The sequence below is a fragment of the Vicugna pacos genome, chromosome 7 (assembly GCF_048564905.1).
Source record: "Vicugna pacos chromosome 7, VicPac4, whole genome shotgun sequence".
Lineage (NCBI taxonomy): Eukaryota > Metazoa > Chordata > Mammalia > Artiodactyla > Camelidae > Vicugna > Vicugna pacos.
The window spans coordinates 3,959,020-3,979,447 of NC_132993.1; the positions used below are offsets into that span (position 1 = coordinate 3,959,020).

Below are 20,428 nucleotides of genomic sequence, written 5' to 3' on the forward strand. Positions count from 1 at the left end.
GAGGCAAAAAAAAAGAAAAGCAAGTCAGCTCCACTTACATCGTGCATTACTGCTCAGTCTCCAAGGATTTAAGGACTCGGCGTCGCAAGAGCTCGGGCAAGGCCGGGCCCCGAGACCCTTCAGGCCCTACAAGGAGTTTCTGAAAGGCAAGACCCATCCGAGGGCCCTCCCAAGTTCTACCAGAGCACACAAACCAAGTGAATCCAAGTCCCCCACTCCAGAGCTTGGCAGACCCACAGGGAGGGCCCAAACCCAGAGCCCAGGGGTTTTCCAGAAGGAAGGCAACATACGCCAAACTTTAAAACTTACAGATCATCCCAACTGAACCATTTTTCTGGAAGTATATTCCAAACAACAAACATAAACTGAACTGCTGACCCAAGGCTAGAGAAGCCCAGAGAAGCCAACAAGTAGGCCAGAAGTCACTAAAAGCATCACACCCAAGTCCATGTTCTTAACAGGCCACGTCACCATGGGGCGCGATGATGGGGCCCTTCCACATACCCCCAAGATTATGCTCCTTGTACTTAAGTAAATCCACCTTCCCCCATGGTTAGGTTATGAGTTGCAGGATGATCTGAACTGGGTGCTTTTTCTTGACTGTGTCTCCAACCCCGGCATGGTCTGGCCTGGGGCAGACACCCCATGAACACCTGCTGAGTAAGTTCCTCCCCGTGTAGAAAAGGCAATCGCTGCCGAGCTGCTGGGGGAGGAGCCAGTGCTGGAAACGGGGATGCCGACAGTCAGAAAAACAACTTGACGGGACCAGAAAAGGCCAAAGACATAGTCTAATGCTATCTCTCATTTACATTTGTTTTTGTGTAACAGGATTACTCTAAAAAAAAGAAACAAAGAAACCCACAGTTGACCCCCTCAAACAACACAGGTTTGAACTGTGCTGGTCCACTTACGTGCAGATTTTTTTCAATAAACAGACAAATAGGTGTGTAGCAGATCGTGTGCAAGGCTTGTATTGAAATGGATAACCTATCCTCACACAAGCATAAGGTGAGTGATTTTTTAATATAAAATTAAGTCTCTTGGTCTTCTTATTGTTTTATAATTTGCCTTTCGAAGAGTTACATAACTGCACAGTGTGCCCCCCTCCTCCAGTAACTGGAGGAAGGGCAGATCAGTCTACCATCACAGGTGAGCGGCGGTGTTTAAAACATAGTAACGTCTCCAATACTGTTCTGTGAACATGACTGGACTACTATATGCCAATGAAACTGTATAATGATTCACTCATTAGTGTGCGGGCGAGACTACCAAGAAGCCATCGTACCGATCACACCAGACTTCCGTCATATCTCTGCTTCCTCATTATCAATGCACGAATTGGGCTGTGAATAAGCAGGAATTTCTTTCTCACGTAATCTTTTCACTTTTGATGTCTACTGTCAGTAATACATGTAACAGCTACCGTGTTTTGCATAAGAGAATATTGATGAGGTACTGACAGGTGGGTCATCCTGTAAACAGGTGATGTAAACCTACGGCATCCAGAAACAAACGACAGGACTGCGCAAGTGTGTTTTCTCTTCCTTGTCATGTTCTTAACAACATTTTCCTTTCTGAGCTTACTTTAAGAGTAGAGGACATAAAACACACACAAAGTATGCGTTAATCAACCGTTTATGTTACCAGTAAGGCTTCTAGTCAACAGTAGGCTATCAGTAGTTTAGTTCAGGGGGGAATCAAAAGTTATATGTGAATTTTTGACCGTGGGGAGGGGGTTGGTGTCCCTAACCCCAGTGTTGTCAAAGGGTCAACTGTCAAATAAAATGTTAACATTTATTAAAATCAGGTGCTAAGTACCCCTCATGTCTATCATATTACTTCCTGTATTTCTGGAAGGCCATAGTGTATTGTACTGGTTGAGACCATGCACTCTAGCTCCAGACTGCCTGAGTTCAAATCTAAGCTCTGTTATTTGCCAAATGTGTAACTCTGGGCAGGTGACATTACCTCGCTGTATCTGTTTGTCTGTAAAAAGATGGTCATAATACAACTTACTTTCTAGGCTGGGTGAGTTAATACAGTAAATACACGAACAGACAGAATGAGCACTACAATAGTGCTGTCTGTATGTTTTAGCGTTTTTTACTATTATTTTTCTGTATGTTTGAAATATTTCCTAATTTAAATTTTGGGGGGAAAAACAGTATGTTCTGTGCCCCCAGTCATACTGTTCAGTCTGCTGTGCCCACTCACACAGACACACTGATCTGTGAAGTGGTGGAGACAAAGTGTACCAGTGGTGAAACTAAAGACACCGGATGCCCTTCAACAGCTATCTCATCTTCAGCCCCAAGTTCTACGCCCTGAAGCCACAAACAATGGCCCACAGCAGCCAGAGACGGGAGCACTTTTTGGCCCAAAGCTCTAAAATTCAACTATATACTGACGGTGCCACCACCACATGCCACTCAGCAACGGCTGCGAGAGCGTTGTTCAGATGCTGAAGTCACCGCGTTCTCCCGAACCCGCAGGAGGCCTTCTGTCACAGAGCCACATGGGCACCCCCTGCAGCAATTCCATTAAGTAAACAATGGTTTTCACGACTGAGGCAAACTAACACTAAGATATATTGGTATTTGTATCTATTAACCACTTACTATGAGAACTTCACTCCCATTCTAGCAAAACCGAAACCATTAAAAACACTGGCAAGAGCACAAACTCCTCAGATCATGTTAGGGTAATTTAACGTCTTTAAGTTTTCCTGCACTATTTTTTACAAAACATCAAATACACTTGCAGTTTTTGTACTTTGAATGATCACAAGGTAATGAATATCTAACAAGACTTTTTCCAAGAGACATTCACATTTAAAATTTTAACAGAACCTTCATTAATACAGGCTCAAGTGGAACCTCAATGAGAACCTACTAAATAGGACACCGTGAATCTAACTGGCAGTGCTCCTCCTGAAAGTCTCTCCTAGGAGGTCCCCCCCAATGCTGGATTGGCCTTCCCCCAAGAGACGATCTTATAATAGCTCAGCTACACCAAGAACAGAACCCCAAAAATCAAGAAAACACAACTCTTAAAAATGAAAAGTGTCCAGAACACCATTTATGCAAACAAAAAACATTTCCAGCCAGTTCACTAGCTAGAAACTACGTAGCAGGCATGTACGAGGATGCTGAGAGGGAGAGGAGGGGAAACCACCCTGGTCCTCAAAATGTTCCTCAAAATGTCCACCTGTTAGAAACGTGACTTCAGATCGAGTTTCTCATAGTGGCACGGCCTGTGCTACCTGGCAGGCAAGTTTAAGATCATCTGGGTAGGCATCTAGGAAGAATGTACCAAGCTTGGCTGATCAGATCACCTGGGAAACTTCTAAAAATACAGCTTCCCAGGGCCTGCCCCAGAATCACAGAGTAGGAGCCTGAGCATCTGCATTTTAAACATCCCCTGTCCCCCCCCCCAGGGTTCTGATGACCAGCCAGCCTGGGATCACTGACTAAACTATGCTACATGCACATTACATTTTTACATAACGCAAGCTCCCCATTCTCAGGCCTACGTTCCAGCGAACCGTCTCCCACCCACCACATCATCAAACAAAACACACTCATGGTGCTGAAGCATCACAGCGGTCACAGGCCCAGGAGAAAGGACTCAAACCGACCTACTCTGTCTTACTATTCAGAGCACTGCGTGTTTAGGTATTCAATGAAAAGACTGTGGGAAATGCTTTTCAATTCAAACTGTTTATGTAATTAAGATGTGGTGAAAAAAAAATCTAGTAGCAGGGAAAAAACAGGCTCAAAACAGAAACATTTAATCCTTAGGAAGAGATAATAAGGGGAAAAAATCTCTCAAATCAAGACATAATGAAAAACTAGCAGCAGTCCTTCTGAAGTCAGAATTAAGCCAAGGACACCCGCCACCGTCATTCTCACTTAACATTGTTTTGGAAGAACCAGGTAATACAAACCACAAAGAACTAAATAAAAGGAACAGTACTGGGAAGGAGGAGACAAAATTCACTTGTAAATTTTAATTATAAACCTGGGATACCTAAGGACATTAAGTGAAAAACTAAAAGCAACAGGGTGTTCAGTAAGATGGCCAGTTACTCAACGAAGAGACAAAAAAATCAGCAACCTTCCCACCAAACAGTAACAAGGGAGAACACACCCTGGGTGAGAAGATCCCACTCACACGGGCAGCCACCGGGAACAACATCGCCCACGGGACACATCGGGAAGAGAGGGACTCTCGGTTTACAGGGAGACACACCTTGCTCACACAGGAAGGAGAGTCGATAGCTTTAAAAGGAACATCATGTATCACCAAATTCACCTATAAATGGAACGGAAAGCCATTCAAAACCTGGCCCAACACTGAGGAAGGTGGTAGTAAATTACACCCAGGTATTAGTAAAAGGCTGAAGCCTCATTACAAAAGGAGGTTTCATTATCTATTAACACCGTGAATGCAAACATCCCATTATCCTTTAAATGCATACACCCTACTGTCCAAATAGTGCATTTCTAGGAATTCATGCCACATAAGCCCTGTTAAATGTATAAACAGGTATGCACAAAAAAATGTTCTCTACAACATTACAACAGCAATACAACAAAAAAACTGGAAACACTGATGCCATCCACAGAAGATAGACTGAGTAAGTTATACTGCGATCGTTAAATAAAATGTTATACAACCATCCAAAATGGAGCAGACTCATGTTACTGGCCACACACAGATAAACAACGTGACTTGAAAACAGTTGCAAAACAGTATCTACTTATAATGTCAGGGAGCTAACGGGGCCAACGATGCTGGGTTCAAAACGCAGCACTAGCTACGCAACTTCCAGCAAGTAGATGAACCCTCCCTGCTTCAGTCTCATCACTGGTACAAGCTCAACAACAAGCATTCCCGCCTCAGCACTAAATATTACCTTTGCTGGACAGTATCTCCTAATTCAAAAAAGTAAAAGGATTTCGTTTGTCAGTAATTTTATTTTATGACTGAATGTTATTTGATATGTAATGGTGACATGCGTTTCTCCCAAGAACTGTCCTTAGGTAATTTTTCTTCTAGAGTTTTAGTATCTTATCAATTTGTATAAACTCTCACATACCAAGGATATTAATGCTTGCCCATCTATATTACTAGTTTTTCCCAGTTTGTCTACCTTCAGTTATACATTTCCTTAAATATAATTGTTTAAACAACTTAGGTGACCAAATCTACCAATTATTTTCCTGAACAATTTCCTACTCTGAAAGTCCCTCCCCTATACTAAAATTTCATGTTGTTTCTCTTCCAATTCTGTGTATATCTGATTTATCTGGTACATGGAGAGATACATCAATCAGATTTTCCCAAACCCATGTACATAAAGAATCAAAATCAATGAGTTTCACATTAAAAGGCTTTGGTTTCTTGCTTGTTTATTTGAACACTACCTTCCCAAAGGACAGCCAGCATGGTGGAGACAAGCATCATTCTCAAAAATACATACAAACTTTGCTTACAGATTGCCAGCCACGTTCTCAAACTCAGCGCCACCTTCCATGCATCCCACCCTGAGAACTTTCCTCATGGAAATCAGGACAGACAGAAATATGGAAACAGAATCAACAGCTGCATAAAGCAACACCAAGAGTTACAACTCTGCCTTTAGCCAAATGTGTTCTTACATTCAAACTGCACAGCACCATAAAAAGGTGTCTATGAGAAGTCTCAATCCCACTCCCACACCCATCTACCCCACTTCTGCCTTCCACCCATCTATTCTGTGCATCCCTTTAATGTCTCTTTTTTTAAGTACAATATATCCTTGTTTGCCTCATTTTAAAAGGTCCTTCTTTTCGCCTCTTGTTAAAGGCCACTCTCTCTCCACAGCAGTAACTGTCGGCGGGGAGGAGGATTAACCTGACTGTCAACGCCACATACTTATGCAGAGCTGAAATTCCTCCTACAGCCATGTGTCTAGAGCAGAAGGTGACAATAGAAGCTCAATTAATTTATATTCGAACGTGGAAATGTCACATCTTGAACAGTGTTTTTCAGACTATATCCTGCAGGGAAGTTCTTTTGCTTGAGACCCCTTATGAGGTCCAGTCTCAAACTGCAAATTTCAACCAGAATAATTATACTCCCCTCTAAGATTTTCCCAGTTAAAAAAAAAAAAAGTGACTACACTGTCCTAGAAAGCAATTTGGTAAAACTAATGATAGAGTTCTAAACAACACACACTCCCCACACCGTACACTGTAAATTACTATATGATCAAGTTCTTCAAACACTCCCTCGGGTGTCGTACAGAAAAGGGTAGTCTCTGTTTACAGGACACAGAGTTAAATATGTAAGTTCAAATTTATTCATTATTTTATCTAAATCTAATCCTTTTTTTCTTTTTGTCTATTTGTTCTGTAAATTTTACATGGCCCAATACACTTGTCCATTTCTTCTTCTACAGGCAGCATTTTTTGCTCTGTGTCTGGTACATACAGGATCATAGGTGTGGCCTCTGACTTCCAAGGCGAAATGGTGTACTAAACATATGATCTAATTTCACTCTGTCCCGAAGCCCCACTAAAACCAAAGCAAAATGATTTTAAGATGTATAAACTACAACAATAGGGAGAAAAAAAGAGGAGGCAACAGCAAATTTTTGGCCCTGAATAACAAAGAGTCAGTGGGAAGTGGCTGCAGAGATGTAAGGAAACCAGCAGGGGAAGCTGAGAACCAGCCCAGCACAGACCCCAGGTCCCAAAGGCCGCACAGGCCCCTGTGGACAGACGGGACTGAAAGGGCCTGGGTGAGACCGCCCACTCCTGCCCCACATGGCCAGGCAGCCGCTCTTCCCTGACCCCAGCGCTCTCCGCACACACGGACTCTGGAGAGTGTAACACAAAGGGTCTTTGGACTCTAAGTCCCCCGGCACGGGTGAGCCCTGGAACTGTTCTGAAAATAAAGGGGTTACTTGACTGAGTAAAGAGCTGATGGCAGAGACACACCCTCCCACAGCTTCTCTGCCCACCACTTGGCTCTCAGACACTAGCACCCAGACCCCAACCTCCAAGCAGAGGAGGAAACTGGGGAAACTGAGCAGCTCAAGAGGGAAGAAGATCTGAAGATCATTAGACCAAGAGATTTCCCAACAACTTGCCCACATCAACCCTGGTGAAGTTTAAAATCAATCAGCCAAATCTACACATGCACAGTCCAATATGCTTTTTAATTCTCTGAATTTTAATCATGCACAGACAGCCAGAAGTGACCATCATCAGAGGAAAGCCTCTACCATGAAACACAGGGATGAAAACAGGCAAATCAAAATGTCAACTTGGAGGAAACAAACACTGTAGGGAGAAACTCCACCAACACCACCTCCAAAAAGCAAACAAAAAATACCCACTATAATCAATATCCTATAAGAAGATATTACATCCAAGAAACAAAAACAAGATGCTATGAAAGAAAAAAGAAAAAAAAACACTTAGAAAACAAAAAAGAGCTCTTGGAAATTAAAAATCCAAAGAAAAAAAATTTTTAAAAACTAAAGAGAAGGATGAGAAATATCTTATAAGTTAAAAAAAAAAAAGATAAAATGATGTAAAATAAAAGGTTTAAAAAAATCAGAGAAACAGCCCAAGAACTCAGCTCATGAATAACAGGAGTTCCAGAAAAAGAAAACACAAACACACCAACACAAACAAAATAATTCAAAAGTATTATCCAAAATTCAAAGAATCCAGTTTTCAGACTGAAGGAGCTCACCAAATACCCAGTACAACGGAGGAAAACAGACCCAGTTCAAGGTACACTTTTGTAAAATTGCAGAAACCAGTGACAGAGGGAAAATTCTACAAGCTTCCAGAACATGGGGAGGAAGGGGAGTCAAAGTCATTTATAAAGACTTCAGATTTCTCAACAGCGAAACCAGGAGCAAGAAAACAAAGGATCAGTGTCTCCAAAACTCTGAAAGAAAATTACTTACAACTCCAAATATTATATCCAATGATCAACCAAGTGAGGGATTAAAGAAAAAATACTTTCCAACAAGCAAGGAATACAAAGAAATTTACCTCCCACACATCCCTTCTCAGAGAGCAACTGGAGGATGCTCTCTACCAAAACAAAGGAGAAAACCAAAAAAAAGAAGAGGGGCTATTAAAAAAAAAAATACAAGAGAGGCTAGTGAAGCCCCACAGTGACGATGGAAGGAGACCCCACCATGACAGACATGCACCAGTCAGAAAGGATGTGAGATTCAGGATTCAGGCATGTCAAAGGCACTCACCAAGACATCTTGTACCACTGAGTCACCCTTTCAACCTAATAAAGTTACGTTCTGAAGGACCACCAGCACAGGGAGTAAAGCAGGCAACAGGAAGAAATGTGATTCGGGAAACAAAGGCTCAATCCAAGAGAAAAGCAAAGGAAACACCCAGAAGACTGCAATGGGAGCCCCAGGTTGCACGGCAGACCTTTCTGGAAAGCAACAAGCCCAAATAGAACACAGGTTTGCAAAAGGGATGTCTCCAAAAGCAAAGTGGCTCTGACAGAGTCTCTAATGTGACTGACCTTGTGGAAAACTGTACTGAGAGACTGGCTACTTGAAAATACAGAAAATAATTAGCAATGATACAAAGAAAGCAAAAGAAATGAACAAATAAGGTAATCATTAACTTCAGTAAAAACAAATAATTATGACACTCTTCAATGAATAAGTATATTAGCATAGGCTAATCATGTAAACAATGATCACAGACACAACTGGAAAATATAATAATATATCTCTATTAGGAGATCTGGAAAGGAAAAACAGAGAAGGCAGTGTAACATTTAGATCTTCATCTAACAATAGTAAATCAACAGACACTGTGAAAAATTGAGAGTCAAAAGATACGCCAACTTGTATATTTAGAAATACTAAAGTCTATAAATGTCAGAAGGTCTAGAAAAAATGTTGAAAGTTGGGGGAGGGTATAGCTCAGTGGGAGAGTGTGTGCTTAGTATGCACAGTCCTGGGATCAGTCCCCAGTACCTCCATTAAAAATAAATAAGGGGGGAGGGTATAGCTCAAGTGGTAGAGTGCATGCTCAGCATGCACAAGGTCCTGGGTTCAATCCCTAGTACCTCCTCTAAAAATAAAGAAGCCTAATTACCTTCCCCCCTGCCCAAAAAAAAGAACAGATAAATTTTTAAATAGATAAATAAACAAACAAACATAATTCCCCCCTGAAAAAAAAATTTTTTTAAGTTGAAAGTCATTGTTTCTGGGAAAGGACAGAGAAAAGCAGGGAGAATGCACCCTCTGCGTTTTCATATAAGCCTCTCAGCACTACTTGACTTTTTAAATTAGTGCACATGTTACTTAGATAAAACCAAACTTTTTAAATGAACCAAAAGTAATAATTAGATGAACCACTTGCTCCATTTAAAGCCTTTTGCATTGCATTCAAATAATACTCCTGCTTTCTTTTAGTTTGCCTCTGTTGGCACATTTTTATTTTTTGACAAAGTAGAATTCAGACTAAAAAAAAACACTTCATAATGCTAAAGCAACAACTCAGGCGAAGATACAAGTTATTAATATCTAGGCACTCAAGGCAGCAATAACTTTCATAAAGCAAGAAGAAATAAACAAGAAACACACCAATGAGAGGAGCACTTAACACACCGTTCTCAAAGACAGTAAGTGGACAAAATAACTGGAAGACCTAAATAACATCATTAATAAGATAACTCATATAGATACATGCTGAACTCTGAACACACCCATACAGACTATACCTCTTTTCAACCACATACAGAATATTAACAAAATGACCATATCTTGGCCTCAGAGACGTCTAAAGAGGACACAAACAGCACCCTTAGCATAATGTAATAAAACTAGAAATTAAAAACAAAGTCAAAAACAAAAAGCCCCTTTCACCTAAAAATTTTAAAGCATAGTAGTATAGAAATACTGAGGTGAGGGAAATTCAGAAGAAAAATACAGAAATTCCTTGAAAATGATAATGAGAAATTATATCCATACCCCTGTGTGTAAGGAATACATATAGCTAAAGGCAGATCAGCCAAAATTTTGCAGGATTAAATTCCTTTTCAATATAAGGGAAAATTAAAGTGAATTTAATACCCAGTCCAAAAGTTTTAAAAAAGGAAAGAAAGAAAGCTAAAAGGAAAAAATTAATGAGTCAAAAAACAGAAAAACAATAGAACTGGTAAGTAACCCCAAAGCTTATCCTTTGAAAACAAGATCCATAAAACAGACAAGTCATTAGATGAGCCATGAAGGAAAATGGACGAAAACAAAGTAGATAATTTAAGTGACACAGGGGAAAATGACCATGAAAACAGATTTTTAAAAATTATGAGGCTACCATATACATATATTTAAAAAATCTAGATGAAATAGAATTTTTTTAGACAAATGCAGCATACTAAAACTGGCTCCACTCGCAATGGGAAGTCTAAACAGACTTAGAGAAATACAGAGCAGCAGGACTCTCCTCTCAAGAAAGGACTGAGCTCAGGCAGCCTCCCTGGGGAAGCCCCACCAAGACATTACAACTTGGGTAAGCTCAGTATTACCCAAACTATTCCAGAGCACAGCAAAAGAAAGAGTCTTCATTTGTTTTATGAAGACAGTGTAACACTGATCCCAAAATCTGACAAAGAATGCATCAAAAAACTAAACAATAACTCATACTAATACTGATGTGAAAATCTAAATAAAATATTAACAGAATCTACCTACACATCGAAAAGTAATGCATCATGATCAAGTTGGGATTTATTCCAGATGCAAGAGCGGTTCAATATTAGGAAATCCACCATATTCCACTGAATATTCCACTAAATATTTCTATTCCGCTATTCCACTAGAGTAAGGAACAAAATACCCACTAACTCCACTTCTATTTAACTTTATTTAGAGGCAATGCCACAGCAGTGTTTCCGAAAAAAAAAAAAAAAAAAAAGGCAATTAGAGCTCCCAGAAATGGGAAGGAAGAGGGAAAACGATCTCTGTTTGCCAGTGACAAAATTCTGTATCTGGAAAGCTGTAAAGATCAAGGGAAAAATTCATACAAACAATAAGAGCACTTTGTAAAGCAGCAGATCAGAAAATTAACACAGAAATTAATAGCTTTAATATATTCAAGAAAAACAAAATATAACAAAAGATACCATTCACAGTAGCAAAAAAAGAAAATCACATAACTAGGTGTAAATCTGACAAGAAATCAACCTGCAGTAAACACAGTATCCCAACAAGACACAAAAAAGACTTCAACTAATGGAAAGAATATACCATATGCTTCAGTGGGAAGACAATATCATATATCTAATTGTCCTCACTAACTTTTGAGTTTAATACACCCAAATAAAAATGCCATCAAGTAAGTTTCCCCCTAGAACTAAAGAAGCTGATTATAAAGTTTGTTTGGAGAAACAAAAAGCAAGAATAGACTGGGAAACCCTCAAAAATAAAATGAAGTTGGCAGGGAAGACCAGCCCCATCAGACATTCTAAAAGCCCCAGTAATTAAAACTCTGTGGTGCTGTCAAATGAACAGATTCATGCCGAACAAAATCCAGAAATAAACACAACTGCACAGACGAACTTAGTGCACAATAAAGTCGGTATCTTCAAGCACTGAGGTCTTTTCATAAGCAATGCTGAGATAAATGGGAGAGCCAAAAGGAGAAAAGGCAGAGTGGGCTCTTATCCCAGCATAAATTCCAAGTGGATGAGAGATTTAAATGAAAAAATAAAACCATTAAATAAATATATATATAAAAAATCTGGGGATGAGGGGAAAAAAACATGTCTTAACTATGATTCAAAATCCGAAAACAATAAGGAAAAGATAAATAAATCTGATTGCTTTAAAAAAAATCTTTGCATGGCAAAGACTAATGCTACACAGGGAAAGTGTATTTGCAACGTGTATCATAAAGGGTTAATACCTCTATGCACAGAAAAGAGGTAACAGGCTATGACTGCTTTCCTTTCAAAGGTCTGCTTATAAACCTGGCCTCTGGCTGGCATCTGGGATTTCAGGAGGGTCCCCACCATTCCCTAGTGCTAAGAGTGGTTCACTGTGCTTAAACCGTGCAAATACATTTCTGCTGAACACCTGCTTTCCTTCCGGGACTCTGGAATCTGGGTATGTGCCAGGCCAAAGGAGTCATGACCAGCCCCCAATAAAAACTCAGGCACCGAGTCTCTAAGGGAGCTTCCCCAGTAAACCATGCTTCACACGTGCCATCACTACTGGATGCTGAGTAAGCATGTGTGTGTGACTCTCCACTGAGAAAAGGACCCTGGAAGCTTGCTCCTGGTTTCCTGCAGGCTCCGCCTCATGTGCCTTTTCCCTTGGCTGTTTTGCCTTGTACCTTCTCACTACAGTCCCGTGAATTGTTCCCAGCGAATCACTGAACCTGGGGATGGTCTGTGGGACCCTTAACACATCCTAAAACAAAAAGCTTCTAAAAATAAAGAAGCAGAAGACCAAAAACCCACAGAAAAATGGGATAAAGATGAAGAGGCAGAAAACAGAAATGCAAATGCCTCTTAATCATATGAAAAGATGCTCATCTTCCCATATAATAATATAAAAATTCAAATTAAAACTACAATAAGGTATCATTTCCTACCTTGTAGACTGGTAAAAAATCAAAAATTTGGCAACAGACTCTGTTGGTGAGTCTGTAAAAAGAAACAGGCACTCTCAGACACTGCTGATGTAGACACACAACTGAGTGGGATTTGACACCGTCCAGCAAAATTCCATATGCACTCACCCTTTGACCCAGAAATCCTACTTCTAGAAACCTATCTCAGAGATACTCCCACAAAACATACAAACAGACGTCTGCACTGCACTGGCTGTGTTGCAGTCTTTCGATAATAAAAAGTGCTCAAAAAAATGATGGGGACATGTCAAAAGAACACCAGGAAAAGCCTGAATGGGCTTCTGGACAATCCGGACAAATTTAAGCATCAAAACAAATAATGGCAATAAGAAATAATAATCCATGGAATACAGTAAGAATGACATAATTCTTTGAACAAAATAACCCATACAGACAATAATGCATGAACGTTTAAGGAAGAACAGGGTATTGACATAATCTCCCATCTCGCCACAGATGACGTTAATTACAAAGGGGAAAACAGCACACAGTGGAGAAATCTAGTGGACATAACCGTCCAGTTGAACTTCATCAACTGTCTTAAGCCTTCTGACATGAATAAGTTCTGGGGTTCTAATGAACAGCACACTGACTATCGTTAACAGTACTGTATTACATACCTGAAAGTTGACAAGACAACTGGATCTTAAACATTCTCACCACAAAAAAGGAAAAGGGAATTATGTCGTGTGATGGAGGTGTTGGTAACGCTACTACAATAATCATTTTGTGATATGTAAACGTACCAAATCAACACATAATAACCTTGAACTTTTGCAATGTTATATGTCAATTATATCTCAGTAAAGCTGGGGGAGAGGCCTTCTTAGTGATGCACTAAGCAGCTCTGATGGTACTTCTGTGATTCTCGTGACAAAAATGCACACCCAGTATCTATCCTAAGGCAACCCCAGATGAGCCTGAATTGAGGAGCATTATCCATAACAAATGGCTGCCAAAAATGCCACTGTCTTGAAAGACAGAAAAAGGCTAAGGAACTGGTCCAGTGAGACCAAAAAGACATGATGACAAGCAACCAATGTATGGTGCTGGACGAGGGAGGAGAGCTGAGTGTCCGTGAGACATAATGGGACCATTCATGGGTTCCAGACGGCATCTTAGATAACACTGCTGTATAAATGTTACATTTCCTGGTTTTGATTGTTGGCCAATGATTACATGAAAGAAAGTCCTTGTTCTCACAAAGTATACACTGAAGTATCTTGGTATAAAATGGCATGCTGCCTGCAACTTACAAACAGTTCAGAAAAATAATAATGTATATGGATACACAGAGAACAACAAAGCAAATGTTAATAGTAAACTGGATGAAAACTATATAGCAGTTTTTTTAGTACTCTTCTTGCAGCGTTTCAGTAATTTGAAATTTTTTCAAAATAAGTTTTAAAAATTCAAAAAATCTTTAAAAATACAAAAAGCACAGTTAAGTGAAACTCGTATCTGTGAGATATTCTCTGAACACTATTCTGCATAAATGAAGCTTTTCCTCTGGATCAAGCAGAGCCTTGGTCCTTATTAGCCTGGCCCCCACTCTGCTCACTGAGGTGGTCCCAGGTTTATTAGAGGATGCCAGGATACTAGGAAGAAATTCATTTGCTATAAAAAAAAAAACTGTTCAGTACATTGTCTACTAAACCATTAATGTCTACCATGCATAATTCAATGTGAAATTTTCCTCTAGAATTTGGTACGAGAAAAAGCTTTTTTACCTACGAAACAGGTATTTCTCTCCCTTTCTGAAAATGAAAATCACATAACTGACCATGACTCTCCTGTAATTTTCTCAGACAGGAAGACTAAGGCCAAAGGTAAGGCGGGATGGCTGCACCACCGACCTGTAGTTAAGGGTGACTCCCCAGGCCCATTCTCTTCCATAGTCCTAGTTATTTTTATCTGCATTTTACCCCCTTTTTATCTTACTTTGAGGTAAAAGTCAATCCAAAAACCATGTTAGCTCTACGGGAAATATAAGAACTACTAAAATGCTCAAGTAAATGTAGGCTCTCCCAGACTGCTCTTCTGGCCATACACTGGACCCTGGGAATTCATGATTAACCACGGCCGTTTCCATGACAAAATATGTCCATGTGAAACCCACTGGGAAGATTCCTGGCCACTGTTTCCAACTCTCGACACCAAAGCCTGAAGCCTGAAGACAGTAATATAAATTTGGGCCTTAAAACAATGATAACCTGAAGTGGCATCTCCAAGTGAGATATCACCTACCTCAAAAGGTCAAAACTGAGTGCCACATTTTAGATATTTATAGCAAGAAGGATGAGTAAGGTCCTCAGCTTACTAATATTAAAGGTATGACAAACTCTGTGGGCACATTTTATTGCTTCTACTAAGAAATGCTTTGTGTTTCAATAGTTTTACAAGACCAAAACCACAAAAACAAAAACTGCACATGCAAATGTGGGAAGCAAAATTATTTTACCTGTTTCCTTCACTCTTGACACAACCTAGCCTCAGGTAGATGTGGGGTGAATACTAGATCATGCATGGGAGGAGGGGATGGATAAGGAAGCCAACAATTGAGGGGTGTTAATATCAATACTGGTTTCTGGCTTGGGCTTTGGGTAGCGAAACAACCTTCTAAAATAAAGAGCCACAAAACTTCTGGTACAAGGCGTATTTCAAAAAGGAAAATTACTACAAGCCAAGAGGCAGTTTTTTTCCAGCCTGTAACCACTACTGGTGGCTCCAGGAGCAAAAGGAAAGGATCAGTAGGAGATGGACTGTAGCAAATAAAAGAAGACACCCCCACAAGGTTGTCAAGGAAACCGAATCAAGTGCATTTCTCTAGAGAAAAGAATCAAGACTAAGGTGAGCATGCCATGGAATATCTTGTGGCAAAAATGATTAAAATCCCACCTTGAAAAATCTTTAAGAAACTAAATTTACTTCCAGGCTATCTGATGAAGTACTTCATCTACCACGCAAGCAGGCAAGCCTGAATTTCTAAACTACCAGCTAGATGGATGCACTGAGCACCTTCCAAAAACCAGCTAAGCTCGGGCCACTAAAAGTACAGGACACCTTCTAAGGTCACTTTTGCATATATTAACAGCACCAAAAGAAGCAATCACACCCAAAATGTAAAAGGGGTGGGGGAAGAACTATGCCACAAACCGGATTTCCCAAATTTAGACTTTCTTTTTCAAAATGGAGCCGTTTTAACATTTTTTTAAGTGAAAAGGCAACTCTACGCAAACTAAAACAGCAGCTTAGCCTGAGTGGGCCATTCAGTACTGGAAGAGAGCAGAGTGGGCTGGAAAAAGGTGCCAACATGGTAGATGAAAGTGAAAACCTCTACAAGTAAGCGATAAAGAATAACCAGCAAGGAGAACTGACATGCGCCTGGGGACCCAAAACGAGGGCCACTTCTAAGAATGTGAGAAGGCAGGGGCACGGTTATGTAGGGGGAGAGCAAGTAACGTCAGCGGGGTCCGCCGCCAACAGCCCGAAAGCGGGCATCCCAGGGAGGCTGCGAGCCCAGGGAGCCCCCGCGGGCCGCTCGAGAGGAGAGGTGGGAGGCGAGGCGAGCCGGGCCCGCCGGGCCCCTGGCTCTCTCCCCACCAAGGTGAGCGAGCCGTGCGTGGCCCCTGCGGGCGTGGACGGGAGGGACGGGGCGGGGAGCGGGGCCGGAAGCCGCCCCCTGCACAGGCGTGCCCGGGGCGGGCCGCCGCCAGGTGAGGTGAGGGCGAGGGCGGGCGGCGGGCAGGTGCTCGGCGCCGGGGCCGGAGCGGGGCCGTGCGGGAGCGGGGTGGGCGCCCGCGGCTCTTACCCGGTGCCGCAGTCCACCACGCAGGGAGGCAGGGAGCCCGCCATGCTCGGCACGCGCGCCGCTCGGCCCACGCGGGCGGCCCGGGAGGCCCCGCAGCGGTCCGCTCGCCGGCCGCTCGCCGCGCTCGCCCTGCGCCGCCCGCTCCCGGGAGTCTCCGCAGCGCCGCCGCGGAAGCCCGGATGCTCGCGACCGCCCACGTGACGCCGCGCCTGGCCGGCCAATCACGGTGCGGGCACGCCGAGTCCTCGCCCCGCCCCCCGACCGCCATCTTTAGTGCTGGCAGTGGGGTCTCGTTGCCCATACGTCCAACCTGGCCCCTGAGGAGATTGCGGGCTATTTTTAACTGACTTACCATGAACGTGACCCCATTTCCAAGGCCTGGCTCCTTCTCATCCTGTAAGTCTCCGCTCACATGTCACCTCTTAAGGAATTTGTCTCTGATCACCCACCAGGTGCCTTCCCTGCACCATACTCCCTATCTCAAGATCTATTACTTACATTCACATTTGGAGCAAATGTGTACCATATATATTTCATTGTAGTCGGTCCCCCACGCCAGACTATAGGCTCCACTAGGATGGGCTCCTTTCTGTCCAACCATTGATGACTGGATGCTTAGCACCATACTCGGCGCATTCGTGGGAAGCACCCAAATGCTTTTTGAATGAATAAAGAAAAAAAATTACCATCAGAATTATTATACCTACCAGAACACTGCATAATTTCTTGTATAGAAGAAAAACCTACAAAACAAATGCATGGCCTGCCTTAAGGAATGAATGGCCTACGATTGGGTTAATACCCCACCAAGATCATTACGGAAAATGTTTTCAAGTATCAAAGATGAAATGGTCGTCCAAAAGTCCTTACTGGAACCCAGGACCAAAGTAGGTAAGCACTTACCTACCAAGTTATGAAGATAGTGGAAGTCCCACTTGCTCCCTCTTCTCTGCCCTACCATAAATTCCTGCCTTCATTTTTTAGGAGGTTTCTGGAGATTTAGTTCCATGTAGTTTAACTGGTATTGAAAGCATTTTTAAACTGTTTTTTCCCCAGAAGAAGTAATAAATTAGTTGATCGTGCTAGGTAAACCATGATCATTCTTTTTTTTTTTTTTTAATCTATTTAGGTCAAATAAGGCCTAGACCTAGAAATTGATCAAGGGAACTGGGAAGAGAGGTGGAAGTTGGGAGGAAAAGGAAAATTCAGGAGTGTGCAGGAATCCCAGCATAGGACCCCCAGGCTGGGAGCAAAGGCCCACTTGCCTCCTTGTGTTTTGCCAGAGCCCAGCCAGGTCCCACTTTTTCATGGCCTTCATTAGAATGTTATAGATAAACTCTAGACTGAAGACTGTCAGCACTGCCACGTCTTTTATTTTCATTCGCTTAGTACGTGTTTGTCAAGTGTCTGCTGTAAGACAGGACTTAGATTAGCTTGGCCATGAAACAGTAAGTGGGACACTCACAGTCTCGGCCCCCAAGACTTTAAGCCTCGTGAGAAGGAGCAACAGGAAACATTCTTTTTATGGCTGAGTAGTATTCCATTATATAAATACACCATACCTTCTTTATCCAGTCATCTGTTGATGGACATTTAGGTTGCTTCCATGTCTTGGCTATTGTAAATAATGCTGCTATGAACATTGAGGTGCATGTACCTTTTCAAATTAGAGTTCCTTCCAGATACGTACCCAGGAGTGGGATTGCTGGTCATATGGTAACTCTATTTTTAGTTTTTTTGAGGAATCTCTATACTGTTTTCCATAATGGCTGCACCAAATTACATTCCCACCAACAGTGTAGGAGGGTTCCCTTTTTTCCACATCCTCTCCAGCATTTGTTGTTTGTGGGCTTTTTAATGATGGCCATTCTGACTAGTGTGAGGTGATACCTTATTGTAGTTCTGATTTGCATTTCTCTGATAATTAGCAATACTGAGCATCTTTTCATGTGCCTATTGGCCATCTGGATGTCTTCACTAGAGAAATGTCTATTTAGGTCTTCCACCCACCCAGGGGCATGGAATTTGATTACATTGATTACCCCACCTCCTACCCATCTCCTTGTGCTTCCTCCTTTATGTCTTTAGTCATGGGAGCTCTCTTCCAGTAGGTTCCACCTTTTTATCGATGGTTGTTCTGCAGTTAGTCATGATTCTGCTGTGTTTGTGAGAGCGGGTGAGCCCTGGCTCCTTCTACTCTGCCATCTTGGCTGCCAGCCACTGTCATAGTGGATTAGGGCCCATCCTAAGGACCTCATCTTGCCTTGATTCATCTGCAAAGGCCTTGCTTCCAAATAAGATTACATTCGCAGGCACCAGGGGTGAGGACTCCAACCTGTCTTTTGTGGGGGGGCACAATTCAACTCATAACACTAGCCTAAGCCTAAGCCAAAAGCAGTCATTGATAAGGGAACTGATGCCCTTTGATTGACTTAGGCTATTAAAGACCACACCTCTGGGCTGGAGACGGGTCTCGTGTCCTCAGAAGCACACGGCTCCCAACACCTGACGGGAGTAGGATTTGGTGAGCGGTAAAGGACATGACAACAAATAATAGTTTTTGCCTGACCTCACTCATAATTTTCCTAATTAAACCATATGTTCTCACTCATTCTCGGCCTTTTCACTCCTCTAGCCCCTGCTTGGAATTGTCACTTAGATAACTCATCCTTGCTGACCCAGCTGAGATCTGTCCCCCTCGGAAGCTTTCCCCCAACTTCAAGGAAGAGCAATCAGTCTCTGCTCTGGGCTCGCAGAGGGCCTCACACACCTGTCCACATCTCCACTGACCTGATGGCCTCAAAATCACCCTACTTCCACAGCCCTTGGTGGAGCAGGAGCTCCAGAGTAGAACCGTGTCTGATACAATTTTCTATCTCCAGTTCCTCAGACATTTCTGACATTTTGTAGCTACTCAATGAAAGGTAATGGAGTAAATGAAAATCATAAGGCAATTTTGTTATCATCAAAAGCAAATAAAAGCAAATGTTCTGTATAATTCCTGGGTTGGAATTTTTACTGGGTTTTTTTCTGTTTATTACAGCGTATTCCTCTGCATTGTTCTTCTTAGATCATAAACTCCTATAGGTCAGAGCCTGACGGCATCCGTTTTGACAAACAGCAAAGCGCCCACAGAGAAACAAACCTCCCGTTCTGTACAAAGCACTTCAAGTACAGTCTCTATTAATTATATTGTTAAGGTTTGCTCCCTCCAGAACACTAAGCAAAATTCTATGGACTCCTTGTAATGAGAGGAATATCTTAATCGGTTTTCTGTGGCAGGAAGAGGCGTCTCTTTATTGGGTTTCTACCCAACAATGACCCACCCCCATCCCTCCCTCCCCTTACCCCACCTTCCTGCCAACAGGCAGAGGCAAGGAAATGGGAATGCTTCCTGTTGAGAATTCAGCATCTCTTCTTGGCAGGTGATGTGACTGTTTCATAACTGCTCTCCTGACTGCTGCATTACCCAGCTCCACTCTCAAATGAACTTTTAATAAACATCTTTTGATGCTGGCTACAATGCATTTTTACACACATGAAGACAACTTAAAAACCAAATAATCAGGGCTTCTAGAGATTGTCGATCTAATGCCATTTAGCTAGTGAGTACTTGGACAATGTGGTCTTGATTTCCTGATTTGACTAGTTGTGCTGGGCCAAGAAGGAGAAAGAACACAAAAAGTAAAGGCTGTCTTGCAAACCTGCCCGCCCAGCAGCAGTGGGAGCCTTACGTTGCAGAACTGCAGGAAGGAGCGATCTGTGTGTTCTCTGTTGCCATGAGGATGCAAATAGAGAAAGGAGGACCCCAAAAGTAGGTCCCGTTCCTTTGAAAGTAGCTAGCATTCTCCCTGAAGAGGAAAAGCCTGTCACTGCACTCAATGGACCTCCCAGAGGTCTTGGCAATTGTGAGAGAAAATGGTCCAAGCTGGAG

General features: G+C 42.2%; 1 protein-coding gene across 3 annotated transcripts in view; it reads right to left on the reverse strand.

The window, feature by feature from the left end:
- Positions 1-16,675, reverse strand: part of ACTR3B (actin related protein 3B) — a 61,998-nt gene extending 45,323 nt beyond the window's left edge. For 2 of the 3 annotated variants that reach the window (XM_072964109.1, XM_072964106.1), the window contains exon 1: positions 16,495-16,675. Coding sequence is in view for 2 of the 3 variants with exons in the window: in XM_072964106.1 (XP_072820207.1) it covers positions 16,495-16,538 (44 nt within the window). In the remaining variant the exon portion in view is untranslated. The remainder of the gene's footprint in view (positions 1-16,494) is intronic. The other variant, XM_072964108.1, reaches the window with a different exon arrangement.
- Positions 16,676-20,428: the final 3,753 nt, after the last annotated feature.